At 60.0% G+C, this 18,172-nt stretch overlaps 7 protein-coding genes across 7 annotated transcripts; 4 read left to right on the top strand and 3 right to left on the bottom strand.

Annotated features, from left to right (window-relative positions):
- Window positions 1-392: 392 nt before the first annotated feature.
- Window positions 393-2,721, bottom strand: ACA1_062880 (uncharacterized protein; the record flags this gene model as incomplete). Its single annotated transcript, XM_004339499.1, has 12 exons — window positions 393-563; window positions 645-729; window positions 813-910; window positions 990-1,114; window positions 1,207-1,373; window positions 1,632-1,708; window positions 1,831-1,945; window positions 2,036-2,112; window positions 2,174-2,230; window positions 2,309-2,393; window positions 2,486-2,575; window positions 2,642-2,721. The coding sequence occupies 12 exons, from the start codon at window positions 2,719-2,721 to the stop codon at window positions 393-395; spliced, it is 1,227 nt and encodes a 408-aa protein (XP_004339547.1).
- A 484-nt stretch (window positions 2,722-3,205) lies between these two features.
- On the top strand, window positions 3,206-4,582 carry ACA1_062870 (premRNA splicing factor PRP38 family protein; the record flags this gene model as incomplete). Its single annotated transcript, XM_004339498.1, has 1 exon — window positions 3,206-4,582. One exon carries the CDS (start codon window positions 3,206-3,208, stop codon window positions 4,580-4,582), a length of 1,377 nt encoding a protein of 458 aa, XP_004339546.1.
- Window positions 4,583-5,099: 517 nt separating this feature from the next.
- On the top strand, window positions 5,100-12,775 carry ACA1_062860 (ankyrin repeat-containing protein; the record flags this gene model as incomplete). The annotated part of the gene is made up of 30 exons (XM_004339497.1): window positions 5,100-5,794; window positions 5,866-6,077; window positions 6,168-6,317; window positions 6,401-6,562; window positions 6,639-6,806; window positions 6,874-6,973; window positions 7,060-7,314; window positions 7,568-7,810; window positions 7,950-8,095; window positions 8,189-8,272; window positions 8,434-8,525; window positions 8,616-8,679; window positions 8,816-8,890; window positions 9,015-9,149; window positions 9,320-9,395; window positions 9,478-9,595; window positions 9,726-9,787; window positions 9,925-10,008; window positions 10,103-10,172; window positions 10,283-10,418; window positions 10,542-10,681; window positions 10,812-10,943; window positions 11,082-11,163; window positions 11,265-11,407; window positions 11,508-11,605; window positions 11,735-11,816; window positions 11,926-12,048; window positions 12,146-12,319; window positions 12,404-12,593; window positions 12,687-12,775. The coding sequence occupies 30 exons, from the start codon at window positions 5,100-5,102 to the stop codon at window positions 12,773-12,775; spliced, it is 4,380 nt and encodes a 1,459-aa protein (XP_004339545.1).
- A 93-nt stretch (window positions 12,776-12,868) lies between these two features.
- Window positions 12,869-15,094, bottom strand: ACA1_062850 (proteasomal atpaseassociated factor 1, putative; the record flags this gene model as incomplete). The annotated part of the gene is made up of 11 exons (XM_004339496.1): window positions 12,869-12,966; window positions 13,057-13,295; window positions 13,375-13,499; window positions 13,585-13,676; window positions 13,848-13,997; window positions 14,088-14,187; window positions 14,310-14,369; window positions 14,453-14,550; window positions 14,615-14,714; window positions 14,785-14,882; window positions 14,953-15,094. 11 exons carry the CDS (start codon window positions 15,092-15,094, stop codon window positions 12,869-12,871), a joined length of 1,302 nt encoding a protein of 433 aa, XP_004339544.1.
- Window positions 15,095-15,287: 193 nt separating this feature from the next.
- Window positions 15,288-15,715, top strand: ACA1_062840 (uncharacterized protein; the record flags this gene model as incomplete). The annotated part of the gene is made up of 2 exons (XM_004339495.1): window positions 15,288-15,527; window positions 15,620-15,715. 2 exons carry the CDS (start codon window positions 15,288-15,290, stop codon window positions 15,713-15,715), a joined length of 336 nt encoding a protein of 111 aa, XP_004339543.1.
- A 34-nt stretch (window positions 15,716-15,749) lies between these two features.
- Window positions 15,750-16,510, top strand: ACA1_062830 (alkB, alkylation repair protein, putative; the record flags this gene model as incomplete). The annotated part of the gene is made up of 3 exons (XM_004339494.1): window positions 15,750-16,052; window positions 16,139-16,255; window positions 16,412-16,510. 3 exons carry the CDS (start codon window positions 15,750-15,752, stop codon window positions 16,508-16,510), a joined length of 519 nt encoding a protein of 172 aa, XP_004339542.1.
- Window positions 16,511-16,587: 77 nt separating this feature from the next.
- On the bottom strand, window positions 16,588-17,751 carry ACA1_062820 (uncharacterized protein; the record flags this gene model as incomplete). Its single annotated transcript, XM_004339493.1, has 1 exon — window positions 16,588-17,751. One exon carries the CDS (start codon window positions 17,749-17,751, stop codon window positions 16,588-16,590), a length of 1,164 nt encoding a protein of 387 aa, XP_004339541.1.
- Between the last annotated feature and the right edge of the window lie 421 nt (window positions 17,752-18,172).

The raw sequence follows: 18,172 nt of genomic DNA, 5'->3' as shown, positions 1-18,172 counted from the left end.
CCAATCCTCGACGGCCTTTAATCTCTACGCCCCACGAAGTTGCGTGCGGCTGGTCTCTTTCTTTTCGCTTCGATTCTTCACCTCCACAGGCACTATTTATTTGATCAAAAATGCAACTCCCACCTGTTGCACAATTAATAACTGTATCGCCAGGATATTGGCCATCAATTATTTGCGGACAACTCTGATTTGGTTTGCACCGAAATCCACCAACAACCGCCCAGCACCAACCAACGCCGTTGTCCTTCTTTGGTCTGTGCGACGCCACGGGTGGCTTGTGCTGGTAGCTCCTTTTCCGCCCGGACGCGGTCTCGGGTGCGGGTGCGGTGTGCGTGTCGTGCTGTGTGTCGGCAAGAGATCAAGATGGAAGAAGGGAAGAGCTCATCGCGTGATCATGGGATCGGCGGCTGGAGGACGAGGATTTCGTGGTCGGGACAGGCGTAGACGCGCCCGGTCTTCTTGTCGAGCACGGAGATGCCTGTGATGGTCTGTATGCCCGCCTGCAGCGGCAGGAAGGCCACCTCGGCACTCTTCGAACCGCCTGATGGTATCTCCTCCAATTTCTAGCGTGTGCGGTGGTCCGGTGTTGCGGAGGGTGAGGGACACGAGAGTGGTGGGGAGTGTGGCGGGGAGGGAGAACGTACAAAGCCGGCGGACAAGCCCGCGGCGACCACATTGGCCGTGTGGTCCTGGGCCAGCTGCACCCACGGCAAAATCGGTCTCGGCAACCTGCTCGCCCCCGCCCCCCACGGGAAAAGGCGGTGTTAGTCCAGCGCGAGATCTTTCGTTTTCGTTTTCGCTCTTTCGCGTACTTGTTGGTCACGGTCACAGTGGCCGGGAAGGGCGTTTCCAGCGTGATGGCGCTCGCAATGCTCGTGATGCTGATCTCGACTTCCGGCGAAGGGCTCGGCTGTGGGACGACACGCAGCGCTCGAGGTGATGAGACCACATCATCCGACGGAAGGCCCGGGGCGGGGGGTACAAGGCACCTTGTGTTTGACGAGAATCTTCCTGGTTCCTGTTTCGCCGAAGGACGTGTGCCACGACAGCAGGAGTTTTCCCAGGACCATTTCGTCGGCCTCCAGCTTGATCCGGGCCAACTCGATCTGCATCTCTGTGAGCTCAACACCCCCCCCCCCCGAGAGCTTGGGTGAGCCGCCCTGTGCATCGCTTCGCACCAATGCCAAGGAGAGGAGAGAACTCTACCGTCGCTGGTGGAGCTGTCGGTTTCCTCGTCGTCCTCGTTGGCGCCGGCGCTATCCGCGTCGCTCACCCGATTGCGCAGTCGCTTGGTGTACATCGTCGCGTCGGCGGCGCCTCGCCGCGGTCGCAGCTGGAACAGGTAGCTTCGCGCCGTGCCCGGGTTGAATGCGCTGGACACCACCACGAAATCGACAGTGAAAAGAGGAGCTTATGAAGAGAGGAAAAGGCGCCTGTGGCGGGTGGGCAGGCCAGTCAGTCAGTCCAAAGGAGCAGTACCTCTCGCCCGTACTGAGTGGGTCGGTGGCGCTGACCGCGGGTGTGATTGTCGACACGAGCCAAGCCTTCGAGATGAGCCTGTGTCGTGTCGTGTGTGACGAGCGGCTTTGTCAGAAATGGCGACCCCCAAGAGACTGGTCATGCACACGCACGGTCCGTACTTGACGTTGTTTAGGAACACGGCGTTGCGCGCCACGTTTCGCAGTTGCACCTCGAGGAGCGTATCATCCTGTGTCGCGTTCAACACAAGGGCGCAACGTCATTAAGAGATCCACTCGGGGATTCGTTTGCACGATGTCGTGCGGTATTGTGCGGGTCTTTGTTTGGGTTGGGGGGAGGGGTAAGGGAGACCTTGATGTGGAATATGCGCTGCTTCCACTCGAAGGAGTCGACGACGGTGAACTTGAAGAACTTGCGGAAGGACTTCTTTTCGCCGCCCTTCGCATAAGAGATGGTGCAGACGAGTCTTTGCGCACGCACACACGCATGTGAGTGATCTCAATATCACGACGTCAGACGCTGGTTGACCATGCGAAAGCCGGGGAGAAGAAGGTACATGTGCATGGTGGGTTCTACTACGCGGTAGCGGACGATGAAGTCATGCCTCTCCCCGGCCGCTAGTCGCTGGATTGACTGTGTGGTGTGGGCGAGGTTGAGAGGGATTGTGCAACCAGTGGAGACACTCAGGCCGTACCCCGGCTGTGGTTTGATCGATGAGCAAGTTCTTGAGGACCTTCGTGTTGAGTTCCGCCTGTGCCGATCTCCCGGTAAGGCACACGTGGTATGGAGAGTGGAGAGTGAGAAAGAGAGAAGAGAGAGGAAAGGCTACCCGAAGTCCTACGAGGTGGAGGTCGCTCTGGGTGTGGTTGTACAGGCTGATATAGCTACAGAACGTTTCGCCGACGTAGATGTTACTGCCGGGCAAAATGGTGTTGCGTGTCGTGCCGTGAGCGGGGCGTGTTGGTGCTGGAATGTGAATCAAAAGGAGGACATTCGAGTCGAGTACCCGAAGGCACGGGGAAGATTGAGGCCCGGGCTGAGCGAGAAGGCGTTCTGTACGTTGGAAGAGGTCATAGTCGGCTGATCTTCCCCGGTTCTAACGAAGCGAGCGTGAGCTCAACAACCTCAGGTCCAGCGGGAGGGGTGAGCGTGTGCAACGCACTTGGAGAGTGGGTAGGGAGCGTCGTCGGCTTCGACTAGCACCGGCGGCTGAAACTGGAGCGTCGGCTTGGACAGTCGCATCACTGCAGTTGCCAACAGAAGCACGCGCGAGCAGGCAGTGTGTGAGTTAACTGCCGTCTTCGAAGTTGCAAGATGGGCCATGTGGCTTGCTGTGGGAGACCTTTGAGGGTGAGGGGCATGGGCTCCTTCGCACCCGCGGCCGTGGCCGCCGGACCCTTCTTCGCCGCAGTGTTCTGGAGGCCGGCCACAAAATCGACAAACAATTAATAGATGTAAAATGATTATTATTAAAATAGGTGAGGCTTCATCTCGGCATGCACTGCCACTCTCCTCTCCTTCCGCGCCAAGCATGCGGGTAAGCAGGAAAAAGGGAGGCGTACCATTCTGGCCAATCGCTCGTTGATCAGCACAACACGAATGTGAAAGGAAATTAGTTTTCACGGGCGCAGAAGGTTTCCGTCCTTTTCTTTCTCTTCTCCACTTTTGCCAAGATCGAACGAGTGATCTGATTAGCTCTTCTTTTCACTCGCCTCGGCAGGCCACGATGGCGAATCGGACGGACCCCCTCGCAAAGACGGTGCATGGCACCAATCCGCAGTTTCTGCTTGAGAAGATTTTGCGTAATCGAATCTACAACAATCCGTATTGGAAGGGCGACTGCTTCGGTCTCACTGCCGAGGGGCTCGCCGAGAAGGCCATGGAGCTGAAGAATTTTGGAGGCACGTATGGAGGCAATCGCAAGCCGACGCATTTCATGTGCCTCGTGCTCAAGATGCTCCAGATCCAGCCCGAACGCGAGATCGTGCACGAATTCATCAAGAACGAGGAACACCGCTACGTGCGCATGTTGGGCGCATTCTACCTTCGTCTCGTCGGGAAGCCGCAGGAGATCTACAATCTGCTCGAGCCGCTCTACGTCGATTGGAGGAAGGTCAGGAAGAAGGTCGAATCGGGCGGCAGCCAGATCACGCACGTCGATGAATTCATCGACGAGCTCCTCCACGCCAACTACTCGTGCGACGTCGTGCTGCCCTTCCTGCCCAAGCGCTACACGCTCGAACAGCAGGAGCTGCTTCCGGGTCCTCGACGCAGCATGCTCGAGGATCTCGAGGACCTCTCGGGTACCGAAGACAATGGGGACGACGATGACGACGCAGACGACCGTCGCGGGGCCGATCAGCGACGCAGCGACGACCGCAGCCGCAGCCGCAGCACGGCAAGAGAGAAGGAGGAGCGACAACAGCGAGGAAGGCGGGACCGCGACGAAGACGAGGACAGGCGGTCATCGCCCAACAATGGAAGACGCGACGAGGAGCGCAGCCGGAGGAGGAGGGACGACAACAGCCGTGAGCGCGACGAAGAGAGCCGAGACCGGCGACGCAGGGACGACCGAGACCGCGACAGCAGACGTGACAGCCGTGAGCGCGACGAAGAGAGCCGAGACCGGCGACGCAGGGATGACGACCGCGACCGCGACCGCGACCGTGACAACGACCGCGACCGCGACAGGGACCGCAGGGACCGCGACCGCGATCGGGACTACAGGGACAGGGACAGAGATCGCGACCGCAGAGACAGGGACCGGGACCGAGACCGAGACCGACGCAGCAGGTCGAGGAGCCGAGAGAACAGGAGAGACCGCGGGCGCGATCGAGACCAGGACCGGGACCGGGAGAGAAGAAGGAGAAGAGACAGCAGGAGCAGGAGCAGGTCGAGGGACAGGGACAGCGACGATCGGCGAGACAGGAAGAGGAGCAGGAGTGCGGAAGTGGAGAGGAACAGGAGTGATAAGGGAGAAGACGAGACGAGCAGGGACAACAAGAAGGCGAAGCACCAGGAAGACGAAGCATCGACGTCGAACGTCGCACATGGGGAAGAAGAAGAGAAGAACCCCAGAGAGGAAGGCGAGCTGGCGGCTTGAACGTGTAAGACGACAGCGCCGTGCGCGAAGCAATAAACGCAACTTCGTGCCCATCTACTCGTGCCATCGCGGCTGGCCCGCGGACATTCCTCGTGAGCTCATGCACTGGTTTGCGTGACACGCTTGAGTGCGTACACCGCACACGCACCACCGCACACACATAGGAGGGCACACACCTGCATTCTTGACATTCCTTCACTGCAGGACCCTAAAATGGGAAGGTCTGCCGAAAACGGGTGGCCGCAGCTGGTGGCCAGGACTGGCGAAAAAGGTGGGCACGACACCTCCCGCCCTCTCTGCAAATCTCTTTTGGCTCTCTCTTCCTGGGGACGACGTTGGTGGGTTGGAAACGCACACCGTCCATCTCCCCATTCCTATGCGAACGGCGTCGTCTTCTTTCACGACGACCACGACCACGACGATCACGACGTGCTAGGAGCTCTCAAACCGAAATCAAATCGCATTTGGAGAGATAGAGAGATAGATAGAGATCTACAGAGGAGAGAAAGAAGAGAAGATGAACAAAATGCTGGCGCTGATGGTGAAGGAGGGGAACCTAAAGGAGGTGAAGAAGCTGTTCCCCAAGAAGAGCAACTCGAAATCGAGGCCGGGTGAGTGGACGGCCGAGCAGGCGACGGAGACGGTAGACCGTCGCGGCCAGAACATCCTTCATCTGGCCGTGGAGGCCAATCAGATGGAGATCGTGCGATTCCTGATCGAGGGTCAGAGCATGGGCCACAACACGGTCGATAAGAGCGGGTGGACGCCGCTGCACATCGCCTGCGCCGCGGGCAATCTCGAGATGATTGAGTACCTGGTGCTGCGCGTGGGCGTCGACGTCAACCTGGTCTCGGTCGACCAGTCCACCCCGCTACACTACTTTGTGCGTCATGTGCCGCCGCCGCAGATCGAGGCCGGCTCGTCCAGCACGCTCAGGCGCCACAACGTTCACGACCGCAGCGAGGCCCGCAAGTCCCTGTTCGGCCTGCGGCGTCTGCGGTCCGAGGAGGATCTCATGGGCGGCAACGGCAGCCAGAGCGACACCTACTTCCGCGTACTTGGCGCGCTGCTGCACCAGAAAGGCCGCGAGTCGCTCATCAACGCCAAGAACAAGAACGGCGACACGCCGCTGCACACCGCCGCCACTCGAGGCAGCCCCCACGTGCTCACCTTCCTCATCCAGCGCAACGCCAACATCAACGCACTCAACAAGTACGAACTCCACTTGCGTGTCGTGTCGTTCCGGATGTAAATCTCACGAGCGGCTGCTCACTACTGGACAGTTATGGTGAAACTGCACTGCACATGGCGGTGCGAGCGGGCATGGAGCAGGTGGTGAGTCTGCTGCTCGAAGCTGGCATCGACTCATCCATCGCCGCGCCCAAAACCGGCACGGCGCGCGACATCGCCGCGGGACAGGAGGCTAAGCACATCGTAGAGCTGCTCGACGCCCGCGCCGCCGCCGTGGGCCGGCCGGTCGTCACCACCTTCGCCAGTACGCTCTCCAAACAACACCTCATCCCGTTCGCTCCTCCGTTCAACTCACATCCCAGCCCGTGTGCGGTCCTGTCGTATGCGTTCGCAGCGGCCAAGGGCGAGTCGGGCGCGTCTCCAAAGGCCCAGGAGAAGGGCGAAACGGCGGGCACGCCCCGAGCCGAGAAGGAGGAGAGCGTGCGGGTGCGCAACCCCACGTTCTCGCTCACCCTGCCGAGAAACCTGCACCACAAAGTTGGGGGTACGCATTGCTTGCGAGCACACTTCGTGCGTTGGTCATTGCGTCTGAACACACGACACGACGCGACACGACGCGACACGCAGAGACGAGCATGAATCGCTACAAGCGGTCGTCCGTGGTGGATCGCCGAGTCGTGGAGCAGACCCCGGCACGGCGATTCGTCGTCCTCACAACCCCCGACACCCACACTGCTAGAAACCTCGTCCGCTACTCCTCATCGTGCCTGCAGCACACTCGCTCGGCCCGTACGCTCCCCTGTGCGTTAGTGGCACCCACGCGCGCAGCTTACTCACACCGATGTTGGCGTTCCATGACGTGCAGCCAAGGCGCCGCTGTTCACGCGGCATCCACACAGCGAGGACGCCGCAAAGCATTCACCTATGGTGTTCGAGAAGTGCCTGGTGCAGCCCGCCAACGCCACCGAGGCCACGAGCGCCAAGAAGGCCGACTCCTTATCGCGCCTCTTTGCCATGATGCAACCCTCCAGCGGTTCGCTCACCCCTCCCCCGGCAGCTGCGCTGCGCCCCCGAAACTACACTCACTCCCATCTCCACAGACAAAGACAAGGAGGGACCGACCACAGATAAGCCCATCCTGCCCGAGCCAGACCTGGATCAGGAGCGGTTCCAGGCGCGCAGGGAGGAGCTGATCCTACGGTACCCCGAGACCACATGCTCCGCTACTGTTTTTTTTTCGTGTGACTGAAATTATTACTCACACTACTTATTATTTGGGGGTGTAGCCTGCGCAAGCGGGCATTCGCGCTGAGCGAGATGGACATCGAGATGTCGCGGAGGGCCAGCTTCCGCGCTCGGTCCAACACCTACTTTAGCAGACATCGGGGCGACTCGATAGTGGGTGCTGTGGCGTCGCCCCTGAATTCGCCCGGACCCCCGGCGGTGAAGGCGACCGTCAACACACGCCGAATGAAGCCCGAGCGTCCCCCTTCACTACAGTTCAATCCCAACGGCTCGGGCTCGTTCATCGGTCTCCGCGGGTACATCTACCATTGCATCATATGTGCGTGCGTGCGTGCGTCCGGTCTTAACACTTGTTGTGACGGTACGTACAGATCGAGAAATTTCGGAACCCCTTCGGGTTCTATGTCCGCCCGCTTGCCGTCAACGCCAACTCCCAGAAGCGAGGACACGCCTTTGTCCAATTCAGATTCTGCCCCGAGGTTCATCGTGTGTCGTGTGCGGTGGTGCGTGCGCGCGTGGTGGCTTATATTGTTGCTCTACTTCCTGCAGTACCTTCGTGGGCCGAAGAAAAAGGAGCGCGTCGGATCTGGAGAAGCCCACGCCTCAGCTGTTCAACCTGGCGCTGGTGCGTAGCGACGGGAGCGACGACGACGAAGACGAGGAGGGCAGCGGCGACGAGGAAGAGCTGTGCGAGGGGTGGCTGTACGATGAAACTGGCGACGAGGACAAGGGGTACATCAGCTGCATGGCCGAAGCTAGGCGGGAGCTGGCCATCTACGAGCAGGAGCTCAAGTACGACCACACACACACACCACACACACCACCCACACACACCCACACACACCCACACCCACCCACACACACCCACACACCCACACACACACGTTGGGCTTGAGTCGACACTGACATTTGAGCTGTCCGGTGTGCGCAGAGAGTGCGAAGACGGCGAGGGGAAGAGGGAGGCGCTTCCGCTGGGCCACGCCGCGCGGAAAGGGATCAAGCGTTTGCTTGAACGGCGGAGCATGGACTTCAGCTCTTCCCCGCGCAAGAGTCGCGGCACCGAGGCCGTTCTTATCGGTACTGCACCACCGCACACGCCCACGCACCGCACCCACGAAATAGACCAGAGCCCGGAGACATCTACTAACCTGATGATTTCTTGGCCTACAGGCTCAGCGCCTCAGAAGAGCGCACGCAACACGGACTGGTCGACGTCCTTCGCACGGGTGCTGGACTCGCTGCGATGTAGCGATGGTACGTGGAGGCCCATTATTGATGTTGCGTGTGTGTGTGTGTGTGTGTGTGTGTGTGTGTGTGTGTGTGTGTGTGTGTGTGTGTGTGTGTTGTACCTCGTGCCTTGGAATGTGTTGGGCAGTAGATAGTGACATTGCCGCTATTTGCTGATCAATGCGCAGTGGGAGAGGACAGCGAGGACATGGTGATCGCCTACTCGTCGCTGGTACAGCTGGTCACCGATTTCACGAGCACCGTGCGCCCGTTTGCCAAGGTGGGCTCGCTTCCACACAATTCTCCTCTCCTCCACCAACACGTCTTCCCCCTCTCCTCCTCTCCCCCTAACGACCGTACATCGATGCAGGCCATCATTTCGGAGCTCTGCTTCCCGGCCTCGCAAAAGACCATCAGACCACTGTCCACCTGTGGTTCGTACCCACCACCTTGACCTCCCTCCTCCGCGCTCGCTCGCTCGTGGTTCGGTGATGCTGGCTCGACTCCACGCGACGACGCGCTTTTCATTCATGTTTGTGTGTCGCATATGTGTGGCCGCTGCAGCGCCAGGGGTTGAGGAGTTCGTGGCGCAGGACATCCACTTTCGAGTGGCCAACAACAGCTCCAATCTATTCCCGTCCACTGGTACGAAGTTTGGCCGCTGTTCTGTTGCGCCTTGGAGAATGGGAGCGCTGGAGTGTAGGACGGATGGATTGCTAAACTGCAACACGCGCGCTCGCAAAACACGCACGCACGCGCGCACGAGCAGAGGGCGCGTCGAAGGCGATGAGCCACGACATGCAGGCCCTCATGCACATGGTGGCGTGCGTGATCGAGGAAAAGATCCGGGACGTCTACTTCCCCCTGACCTGCACCGTCGACTTTCGCGGATTCCGCATTTATGGTGCCGCGGCCGCCACCACCACGACGACCACGACGACCACGACCACGACCACCACGACGACCACCACCACCACGACCACGACCACCACGACCACGACCACCATCACCACCACCGCACAAGACACGACACACGACACGTGCATTACACTCACCAGCGACTACTCTTGCCAGCCACGTCATGCCCGCCCGGCAAGGGCGATGTAGTGCACGGAGACAGCGGAGGTGGCGGCGCCGAGGCGGTGAAATGGTACCTACGCTGCGCTGTGTCCCCCCCCCAACGCTAGAGTAGGGCGGATGCCAGGCTCACACTCGACCGACCATCATCGCAGGAACCGCACGGTGCACAAGAAGCTGAAGAAGATCTGCCGGAGGCTGAACCTGCAGTCCTACTCGGCGGGCTGGGCCAAGTTCTACACGCCCACCGACCTCATCGCCACCCGTGAATGGGTACGCACGACACTCGCGGCACACTCGCAACCACACACACACACACACACACACACACACACACACACACACACACACACACACACACACGACAGCTGACAACCGCTCACATTGACTTGACGTCACCAAGGATGGACGCCTGTACCTGGCCAATTTTGGGCGCCTGTTTCCCTGCGAGCAGCCGCCACCAGAGTGCGTGTCGCCTTGTCACCACACGTGTGCCATGGCCGTGCCGTACTGTGTGGGTCGATCGCATGCGCCCTCCTCACCGCCTGTGTCGTGTGGTGTCGTGTGACTCCGTTTCCATCTCTTCATTGGGCACACCGCAGTGTCAAAGGTGCGCATCTGGTGCGGCTGTTGCGACCCGAGTTTGTGATCAAGTACCCGCGCGCCCTCTGCTCGGAGGCCTACAAGTACGCCCACTACTGGTCCCTCCCACTTCGTCGGTTTGGCCAAAGTGTTGACTCACGTTCTCGCTGAACCCTTGACCCCCCCCCCAAACTCCAGCCCGGCCAAGACCACCGCAGCCAGCGAGCACGAGGAGCAGATCGACGAGGCCACCACCTACCTCAAAACCGTACGCACACGCACCCACAGCGCGCACGGCCACATACCGCACGCACACACCGCGCCGCACGCGTGGTAACACCACAATGCTGGTGGTGTGGCGAATGTTGTTGTGCGCAGGTGCTGGTGCCCGACTTTGCGCGCGAGATGGACGGGTGGGATGTGTCCCTCTACAGCTCGCAGTTCCTCACCTCGACCCTCCACTCCCGCGGCATCAACCTGCGCTACCTGGGCCTCGTGCGCCATCACTCCACATGTACGCCACGCCCCCTCCCCCTTGATCGCTGTCTGTACGTGTGCGCACACACAACGCTTGTGTTCACACACGCCATGACACACACGCACCCACCGCCGCACACGACACACGACACACGCACAGCGGTGGCCTGGCGTTGGTATTTGATGATCGAGATGGTGTCCCGAGTGACCAAGTACCTGCTGCGGGCGGCGATGCGCTACCATGTCCGCAAGCACGCCACCGAGAACGCACCCGGCGAGTCGCAGCTCGTTTCCTCCATGGTACGACGTAACCGCCCTCACCCACCTACTCCCCCCGGTCTTCTTACCGCGCCATGTGCGACGTATTTTGCGCGTGTGCGTGTGCGTGTGTGTGCGCGCGTGTGCGTGTGCGTGTCTTGTGACCGGGCAGGTGGATATCTTGAACCTCACGCTGGGCGTGGGCGAAGACGCGGAGATGTTTTGGAAGGACGACATGCAGCCCCTCCTGGAGAGCAAGTTCGAGGGCTGCATCACGGGCGCCACTCCGGCCTTCAATCTCCGGGTACCCGGCCTGTCACACTATACTCACACACGACACACGACACACACGGCACACGACACATGACCCGCACGACACACGCGACACACACGGTGCGCACGAGCGTCTCTTAAGGCGTGTGTGCGTGTTGCATGGCAATAGCACTACGTGGTGACCCCGCACGCCGACGTGAAGGGTGAAACGGACGGCCGTCTCTGGATCTACCAACACATCAACGAATCTGGTAACGAGTTCCATTGACGTCTTGAGGCCTCCTCTACTGTCTGCCTCTCTCGCTCACACACGCACCGCACGCACCGCACACACACACACGTTGCCTGCTAGTCGGGCTGCGATGGGTGAAGGCGTCGAAGAAGCTGTTTCAAGGCAACCCGCGAGCATTCGATGCCGACTACCCGCTGGACGACGCTGACTTCTCTCGGCTCGTCGATCGCATCGAATCCACTCCCCTCTCCCTCTACGCTCAAGTACGTATACGTGCGTGTGCGGTGGTGCGCGTGCGCGCGTGTGTGCGCGCGGTAGTGCGTGTGCGGTCTGCTCAAAAGGTGCGCGTGTGTGCGGTCGTAGGGCTACCTCATGTACAGAAAGGCGGCGTTCAAGGCCGAGGAGAAGCAGGACAAGGAGGCTCGTCACTTCTACATCCTCGCCGTCGACTACTTCAAGAGGTTCTCCCCCCCCACCTTCAACCCACCCCAGTGCCCGCGTGTGTCCTGTTCTGTGCGTGTCGTGTCGTGTTGTGTTGCCTGTTACGGTTGTGCGCGTGTGGCTCAAGCCACTCTCGATCCGCTACGCAGGGCGCTGCGGCAAGGCTACGGCTCGGCCAACCTCTACACACTTCTGGCCGACAGCCACGTCGCTCTTACTCAACTCGAGAAGGTGCGCCATCATCCTGAACTGTTCTCCGCCTCGTGTGTCGTGCGTGTCGCGTCACACCGTGTCTCTTGTGTGTCGCGCAATCTGTCTGTTGACATCTGCGCGGTGCCAGGCGGACATGTACTATGAGAGCGCCGTGGCGGTGAGCAAGCAGGACCCGCAGATCCTGCTCAAGTACGCCATCTTCCTGGAGAAGTGCAATCTTTTCGAACAGGCCGAGGACACCTATCTCCTCGTACGAGTCCACCCTTCCTCTCAACACGACACGCACACGACACGACACGACACGACACGCACTCCTCGCCAGCTCACCCATATGATGCGAAATCCAGGCGCTGTCGAAGGACAGGGATCCTCAGTCCCGGATACTGTGTACATACGCGGATTTCCTGTTCACGCACCTGCACGCCTACGTCGACGCCCACCACCTCTACCTCGCCGCCATCAAGACCCTCAACCCTCTCTCCTCCGCCTGCAACAACTACGCCTGCATGTCCCTCAAAATGGTACGTGCGTGTGCTCGTGCGGCTGGCGTGTGCGGTTGTGTGCGCGTGTGCGGTGACTAACGTTGAGAGGTGGCGCGCGACCAGGCGAACGAGCTGTTGATGAGCGAGCAGCCGGGAGAGGGGATGAAGCAGAAGCGGGAGGAGCTGGTGGAGCGGGCGCGGGTGTACTTCGAGCTGGCCCTCCGGCGCGACCCCAAGCACCCGCAGCACCTCCGCAATTTTGGTCTCTTCCTCAAGCAGCACTTCAGCAACGAGTACACCGTGTGCATCTCCGGTATCCACCCCCCCCCCGCTTCGTTCTTTTTGTCTCTTTTTCTTCGTTCTTCTTTCTTTGCTTGGGCTGACACCATCGCACCATCACACACAGGCCGCTTCATGACGGCGGACGAGTTGATGGGCCGGGCGGGGCAGGAGGAGAAAGAGCGCGAGCAGCGCGCCAAGGAAGGCCTTCCGTAGAAGGTGGTGGTGCACCACAACAACGAACATGCCAAGCAAGGATTAAAAAAAAGGAAAACGTCCATTCAACAAACGAGTGCCGTGTGTGGGTCACTAGAGGGTCTTGTACTTCCTGATGGTGCCATCGCCACAGGCCACGAAGGCGGAGTCGTTGAGCACCACCACCGAGTTGATGTGGTCGCAGTCCGAACCTGATGGCCCCAAACAACACACGACCGAACGACGAATGTTACCACGCAACGCACGTGACGGAGCCGTAACGGAGACGAAAGAGGAGGTACCGGTCAAGTCGCGGTGCACTCTCTTGTCGTCAACGCCCCACTCGAAGCACAGGCCGTCGCCGGTGCCCACCCACAGCGTCTTCTCCTGCGGCACCGGCGGCCGTGGAGCCACGGCCTCGGTCGCCGTGCCGTCAGCGGGGGGAGGGGCGGGCTCTGTCGAGAGCGGCACCTCGGTCGAGGCCAGCGTCGGCGTCCACGCGTCCCTCCGCATCGCCAGCGACAGAATGGGCGCCCTCGACCTGCGGTGACGTAATCAGATGAGCCATGGACTCGCTGACGTCAGCAAAGTGTTGAGAGAGCGAGAGTGGGTGAGCGCACCTCTGAATGGTCTCGACGAGGGACTGGGTACGCAGGTCCCACCGTAAGATGGTACCGTCCTGGCCGCCAGCCCAAACGTCGTCGTCGGCCACGAGGCAGCAGTTGAGCGCCTCATTCGCCTTCCACTACACAGGGCCGCATCACGTGTGTGTGAGCAGCACAATACCAATTGATATTTGGTCGTAGTTTCGAGTTCGCGAGTCTGTGTACCTTGAAGAGCTCTCGCTTGGAGCGAACGTCCCAACTCACCATGCTGCCCTCCTCCTTGGCAACGAGCAGAACAGGTGAACTCGGCTCTTGTTCTGTGTTGTGTTGGAGAAGACGACACAAATCAGCATAGGCGTTGCAGGACAGAATGAAACGCATCACACACACGACACACACACACACACACACACACACACACACACACACACACACACACACACACACACACACACACACACACAACACACACACACACACTAGCGTACGGTCATCACCACTAGGGCACCAGGCGGGGCGTGGGCCAGCCAGCAGCGAACAGGCGTTGGCCGCATTGTCGGCAGCGATGTAGCCGTATCGAGAGATCGGCTGTTGGGTGGGCACGTCCCACAGCAGCGCCGTACCATCCCTCGAAGTCGCTGTGACGTGGCACCAGAGCGCGATTGAGTTAACTGGTCCGAGTCTACGCATTTTGGCCCAAAAACGAGGGTTGAGGCGACAGCACTTACAGATGAGGTTTCTGCCGCGGTCGATCATGACAGCACCCGTGACGGCGCCAGAGTGTCCCTGAAGAGTGGTCGCGCAGTGTCCCGTCATCACGTCCCAGATCTGCCGGCAACGCCACGCACGTCAGCTCTCTCTCTGCGACCTGTCGTGCAGCGCCGGGAGAGATGGGAAGCAAGGTAGGAGCGTGCCTTGAGCCGGAGGTCCTGGGCGCCGGTGAGAATGACCTTGCCCGAGGGGAACCACTTGACCAGGTTGATCTCCCCGACATGCCCTTGCAGGTCGCGCTGCGGCGAGGAGGAGAAACGGGGTTCGTTGGGTGAGGCCTACAGGAGTAGGACCAAGCACGACAGTCGTGGTGGTTGAGTACCCGCATGAGACCATCTTTCGTGTGCCACACGCGCACGGTGCTGTCGCTGCCGCCCGACACGCCCAGCTCACCGCCCGGCGCAACGTCCATCGACAGCACTGAACGATGCATAGATGAGCCAACTACTCACAGCTGGTCATGAACACCAAACGTGTGGCGTACCGCGTTGGTTGGGGTGGATCTGCTTCCACGTAGACGATGGCGCCTGTAGGACGCCCTTGTTCTCGCTTTGGCTGCTCGGCGCGAGGGTGAGCTGCCTCTTCTGTACAAGCAGCGCCGCGGCGTGGTGAGCAGAGTAGAGCCAGCCGGGGTACATGATGATGTAGTGGTACCCTCCACTCCACCGAGGCCGTCAGCTGGGCACAGTCGAACGTTACGGCGCTGCCCTGCCTCGACACCTTCACATCATCGTAGAGCGCCTTCTCTTCCACTACACGCCAGGGCCGTACGCAGATGCGTCAGATTAAACAATCAACGATGCAGCGACGTTGGTGGCGCACCTGAGGGCCGAAAGGAAACCCAAAAGGAGCCAGGCTCCTTCTCTTGATACACCTCATCCCAATCTGCCTGCGCCAGATGACTCGGCGGCAGGTGCCTGGGCACAGAGTCCGTTGTTGCGCTGGCCTTACCTTCCACTTCCATCTTGCAACACTGGCTTGCTTTCAAGCGAACTGCCAGCTCACTCACTGTACAGCCAGCAACAGCCAGTGCTGGAACAGAACTGACAGCACATCAAGTGGTGGAAAACAGAAGAAAAAAGGAGATAAATAAAATAATATTAATTGTTTTTTATTTTATTTTATTTTATTTGTTGTGTCCTTCCGTTGAGGAGAAGATGGAGCGGTCAGGCGCCGACGAGGAGGTGGCTGAGCAGCAGCGCCGTAGAGAGGAGGAAGCGTTCCGAAAGGCGGCGAGACAGCCCGCGGAGAGGAGGAAGCAGGAGCAGGAGCAGGCGCGGATTGCGTGCTATCCTTACGAGCAGGCACTTCACCAGTGCTACGAGACCAAGTGGTTTCCCATGATTACGTGCTACGAAGAGAACAATGCATTTTGGGACTGCTTCAAAGAGAAGCGGGTACGACGAGATCCCCCAATCTTTCACTTCATTCCAATTCCAAGAAATGGCGCGGGAGGTGAGATTAATCGAGATTATTGATTGTGATCCAGGGATTTTTGAAATCGAAGCTTGATCTGTGGCAGGAGCAGCGACTGGACAAGACTGCCGCTAGTCCCCAGCAGCCCCCACCACGCAACAACCAATAAATCGAGGTTCTACCACTTCTCGAAATTTCAAAAGATGCAACAGGAGGCCTCGATGGCAGCCCAGCCATCAACGCAAGGGTGGCCCAAGGGGCTGACGTTGGTGGTGGACTACCTCACAGTCGACGAGGAGACCGCCTTGGTGAACTCCCTCGATGAGCTCCCCTGGCTCGGTGAGATCCAGCGCCGCACCCAGCAGTACGGCTACCACTACTCCTACCGCAAGCAGCGTGTGGACGATACGCCCGTACCGCCCCTTCCCGCCTGCGTGCGCTTCCTCCTCGACCGCTTTCAGGATGACCATGTTCCCCTCGTCGCCCACCAACTCATCATCAACGAGGTACCACCACGCCTTAAATCTGTTATTAAATATTATAAATATTAATAATAAATTTAAAACGAAGCTTCTGACGTGCTGGTGCGCAGTATCAACCGGGAGAGCAGATCAAGCCCCACATCGATTCGACGACGGACTGGGGCGACTGTGTGGTGTCGCTCTCGCTGCTCGATGATTGGGACATGATCTTCACCCATCCCGGGCATGTGCGTTTTATTGTTCGCGTGCACTCATCCTCAGAACGCAACGCCTCACCCAGTACGCACGCACGCATTACTGCGCGCAACACGCACTGCGCCCACGGGCACTGACCAAGAGCTGTCCTGCAGGAAGCATGGCATTCGCCCGCAGGTGGAGGGCAGGTCACGTCGCATCTCCCTCACCTTTCGCGAGCACAAGGAAACGACCGCGCTGCCCTCCGCATCAACGTCATGAACACAACCAGCTCGCTCGACCCATGAAGGCCACTACGTTGCATGTCACCCCACCACTACTTAATCGGTTTATTTACAAAGGTGGTGCCCCTTGGGTGGACCCTTCATAGGGGGCTGGTGGCGCTGGCGGGCGGCTGGCGGAAATCGATCAGGAGTCGCCAGCTCTTGGTGGGCTCGACGTCGATCTGTGCGAGCCAGTCGCTGTAGGCGTAGCAGAGGCCGTCGTCGCTGTGCACGTTCACCACGTCCCCGTCCTTGTCCTCGTACCGCACCCTCACTCCGACCTCGCCGCTCGCCGCCGCCGCCACCAGCGGCCCGTGCACCCGTTCGATCTCGCGCAGGAGGTCCGCATAGAGCAGTGGCCTGTGCGCGTCCAGCAGCAGCAACGACACGTCGTCTTCATCGTCGTCGTCGTCGTCATCTCTGCCTTCTTTTTCCTCGTAAGATAGAGACCCCTCGTAAAGATTGCGAGGCGAGGGGCCGGCGGAGCCGCTTCGGCGCAGGACGCACTTGACGGCGATGGTGCCGAAGAGCGAGGCGTAGGCCAGCGAGAGGGGCATCTCGCGCAGCTCCCGGTACTGCGCCTCCTGCAGCCTCCTCGTGCGCCCACCGCTGTGTCGGGCCGCGACGTCGGGGGCCGACCAGCACAGCGGTCGCGGCGTCGGCGTCGGCGTCAGCGACCCATCTCTGGGCGGGGCCGTGTGCGACCTAGGCAGCTTGGTGGGACACGAATTGGACTTAGTAGGGGCGATCTGGGCTCTAGGTGGGTTGGCCGAAGTGGAGCGTGTGATGACAGCCTCGAACGAGGCCGAACGCACGAGGGGCTGCGCCGTCTCCGCCGATGCCGGGCTCTTTGGCACTTCATCTACGGTGGCGGAAGATGACGTAGAACGTAAGTCCGGCCCGGTGGCTCGTTCTCGCTTCTGCCGTGCGTCGCCCGGAAGATCGTCAAAAGGAAGCGAGGCAAGAGGAGCAGAAGAAGTGGTGGGACGCAGGTGGAGAAGCGAGAGACGAAGTCGACCCTGGTCGAGCAGTGAAGTGATGCCGAGGGCCTGGCACAGCCGCACAAAGGCCTCTCCGTGCTCGGCGAGGGCAGGCTGTGGGAGTGAGGCGGTGATGAGGTGGAGGCCTTTGACCTTGGCCCTCTTGGCGGCGGACACATAGGGGCGGAGGTCGTGTTGCTTGAGGAACTTAACCACTTCCTTGGTGCCCCAGCCCTCTGCTGGCTTCCCGCTGCTGGCCTTTCGTGGCCACACCCGCGCGCTCATCTTTGTTCTTTGTTGTTGAAGTCGAGGTTTAAACTTTAGTCCCGCCGGCGGGACTGAAGTTTAAGGCGGCTTCCGCCAGTTGAGTAATGGTTCGTCATCAGTCGACAAGAAATAGCTTTGCGATTTCCTTTGGTTTCTTTCTCTTTGTTGCCACAAAAAGATGGATCGACTTTGCTTCTGCTCCTGTGGTCGATGGATGTCTGCAGCGCAATTCAAACAACATGTTGGAGGTTGCCCGCTTCCAACGCCAGAGCTGCTAGTCCTCTCGCCCTCACCCCAGCCGTCAACCTCAACCTGGCCCATCTTCTCACCATCACCGTCGCCCTCGCCCTCGACCCCACCCGTCCTGTCGCCGTCGCCGTTGCCGTCGCCATCGACCCCGCCCGTCCTCTCGCCCTCGACCCCTCTGCCCGTCCTCTCG

Source organism: Acanthamoeba castellanii (assembly GCF_000313135.1).
Source record: "Acanthamoeba castellanii str. Neff unplaced genomic scaffold scf7180000084599, whole genome shotgun sequence".
In the NCBI taxonomy this organism is placed as follows: Eukaryota; Discosea; order Longamoebia; family Acanthamoebidae; genus Acanthamoeba; species Acanthamoeba castellanii.
Note: the sequence above shows the minus strand (reverse complement) of the source record. Positions and strands in the feature narration are given on the sequence as shown.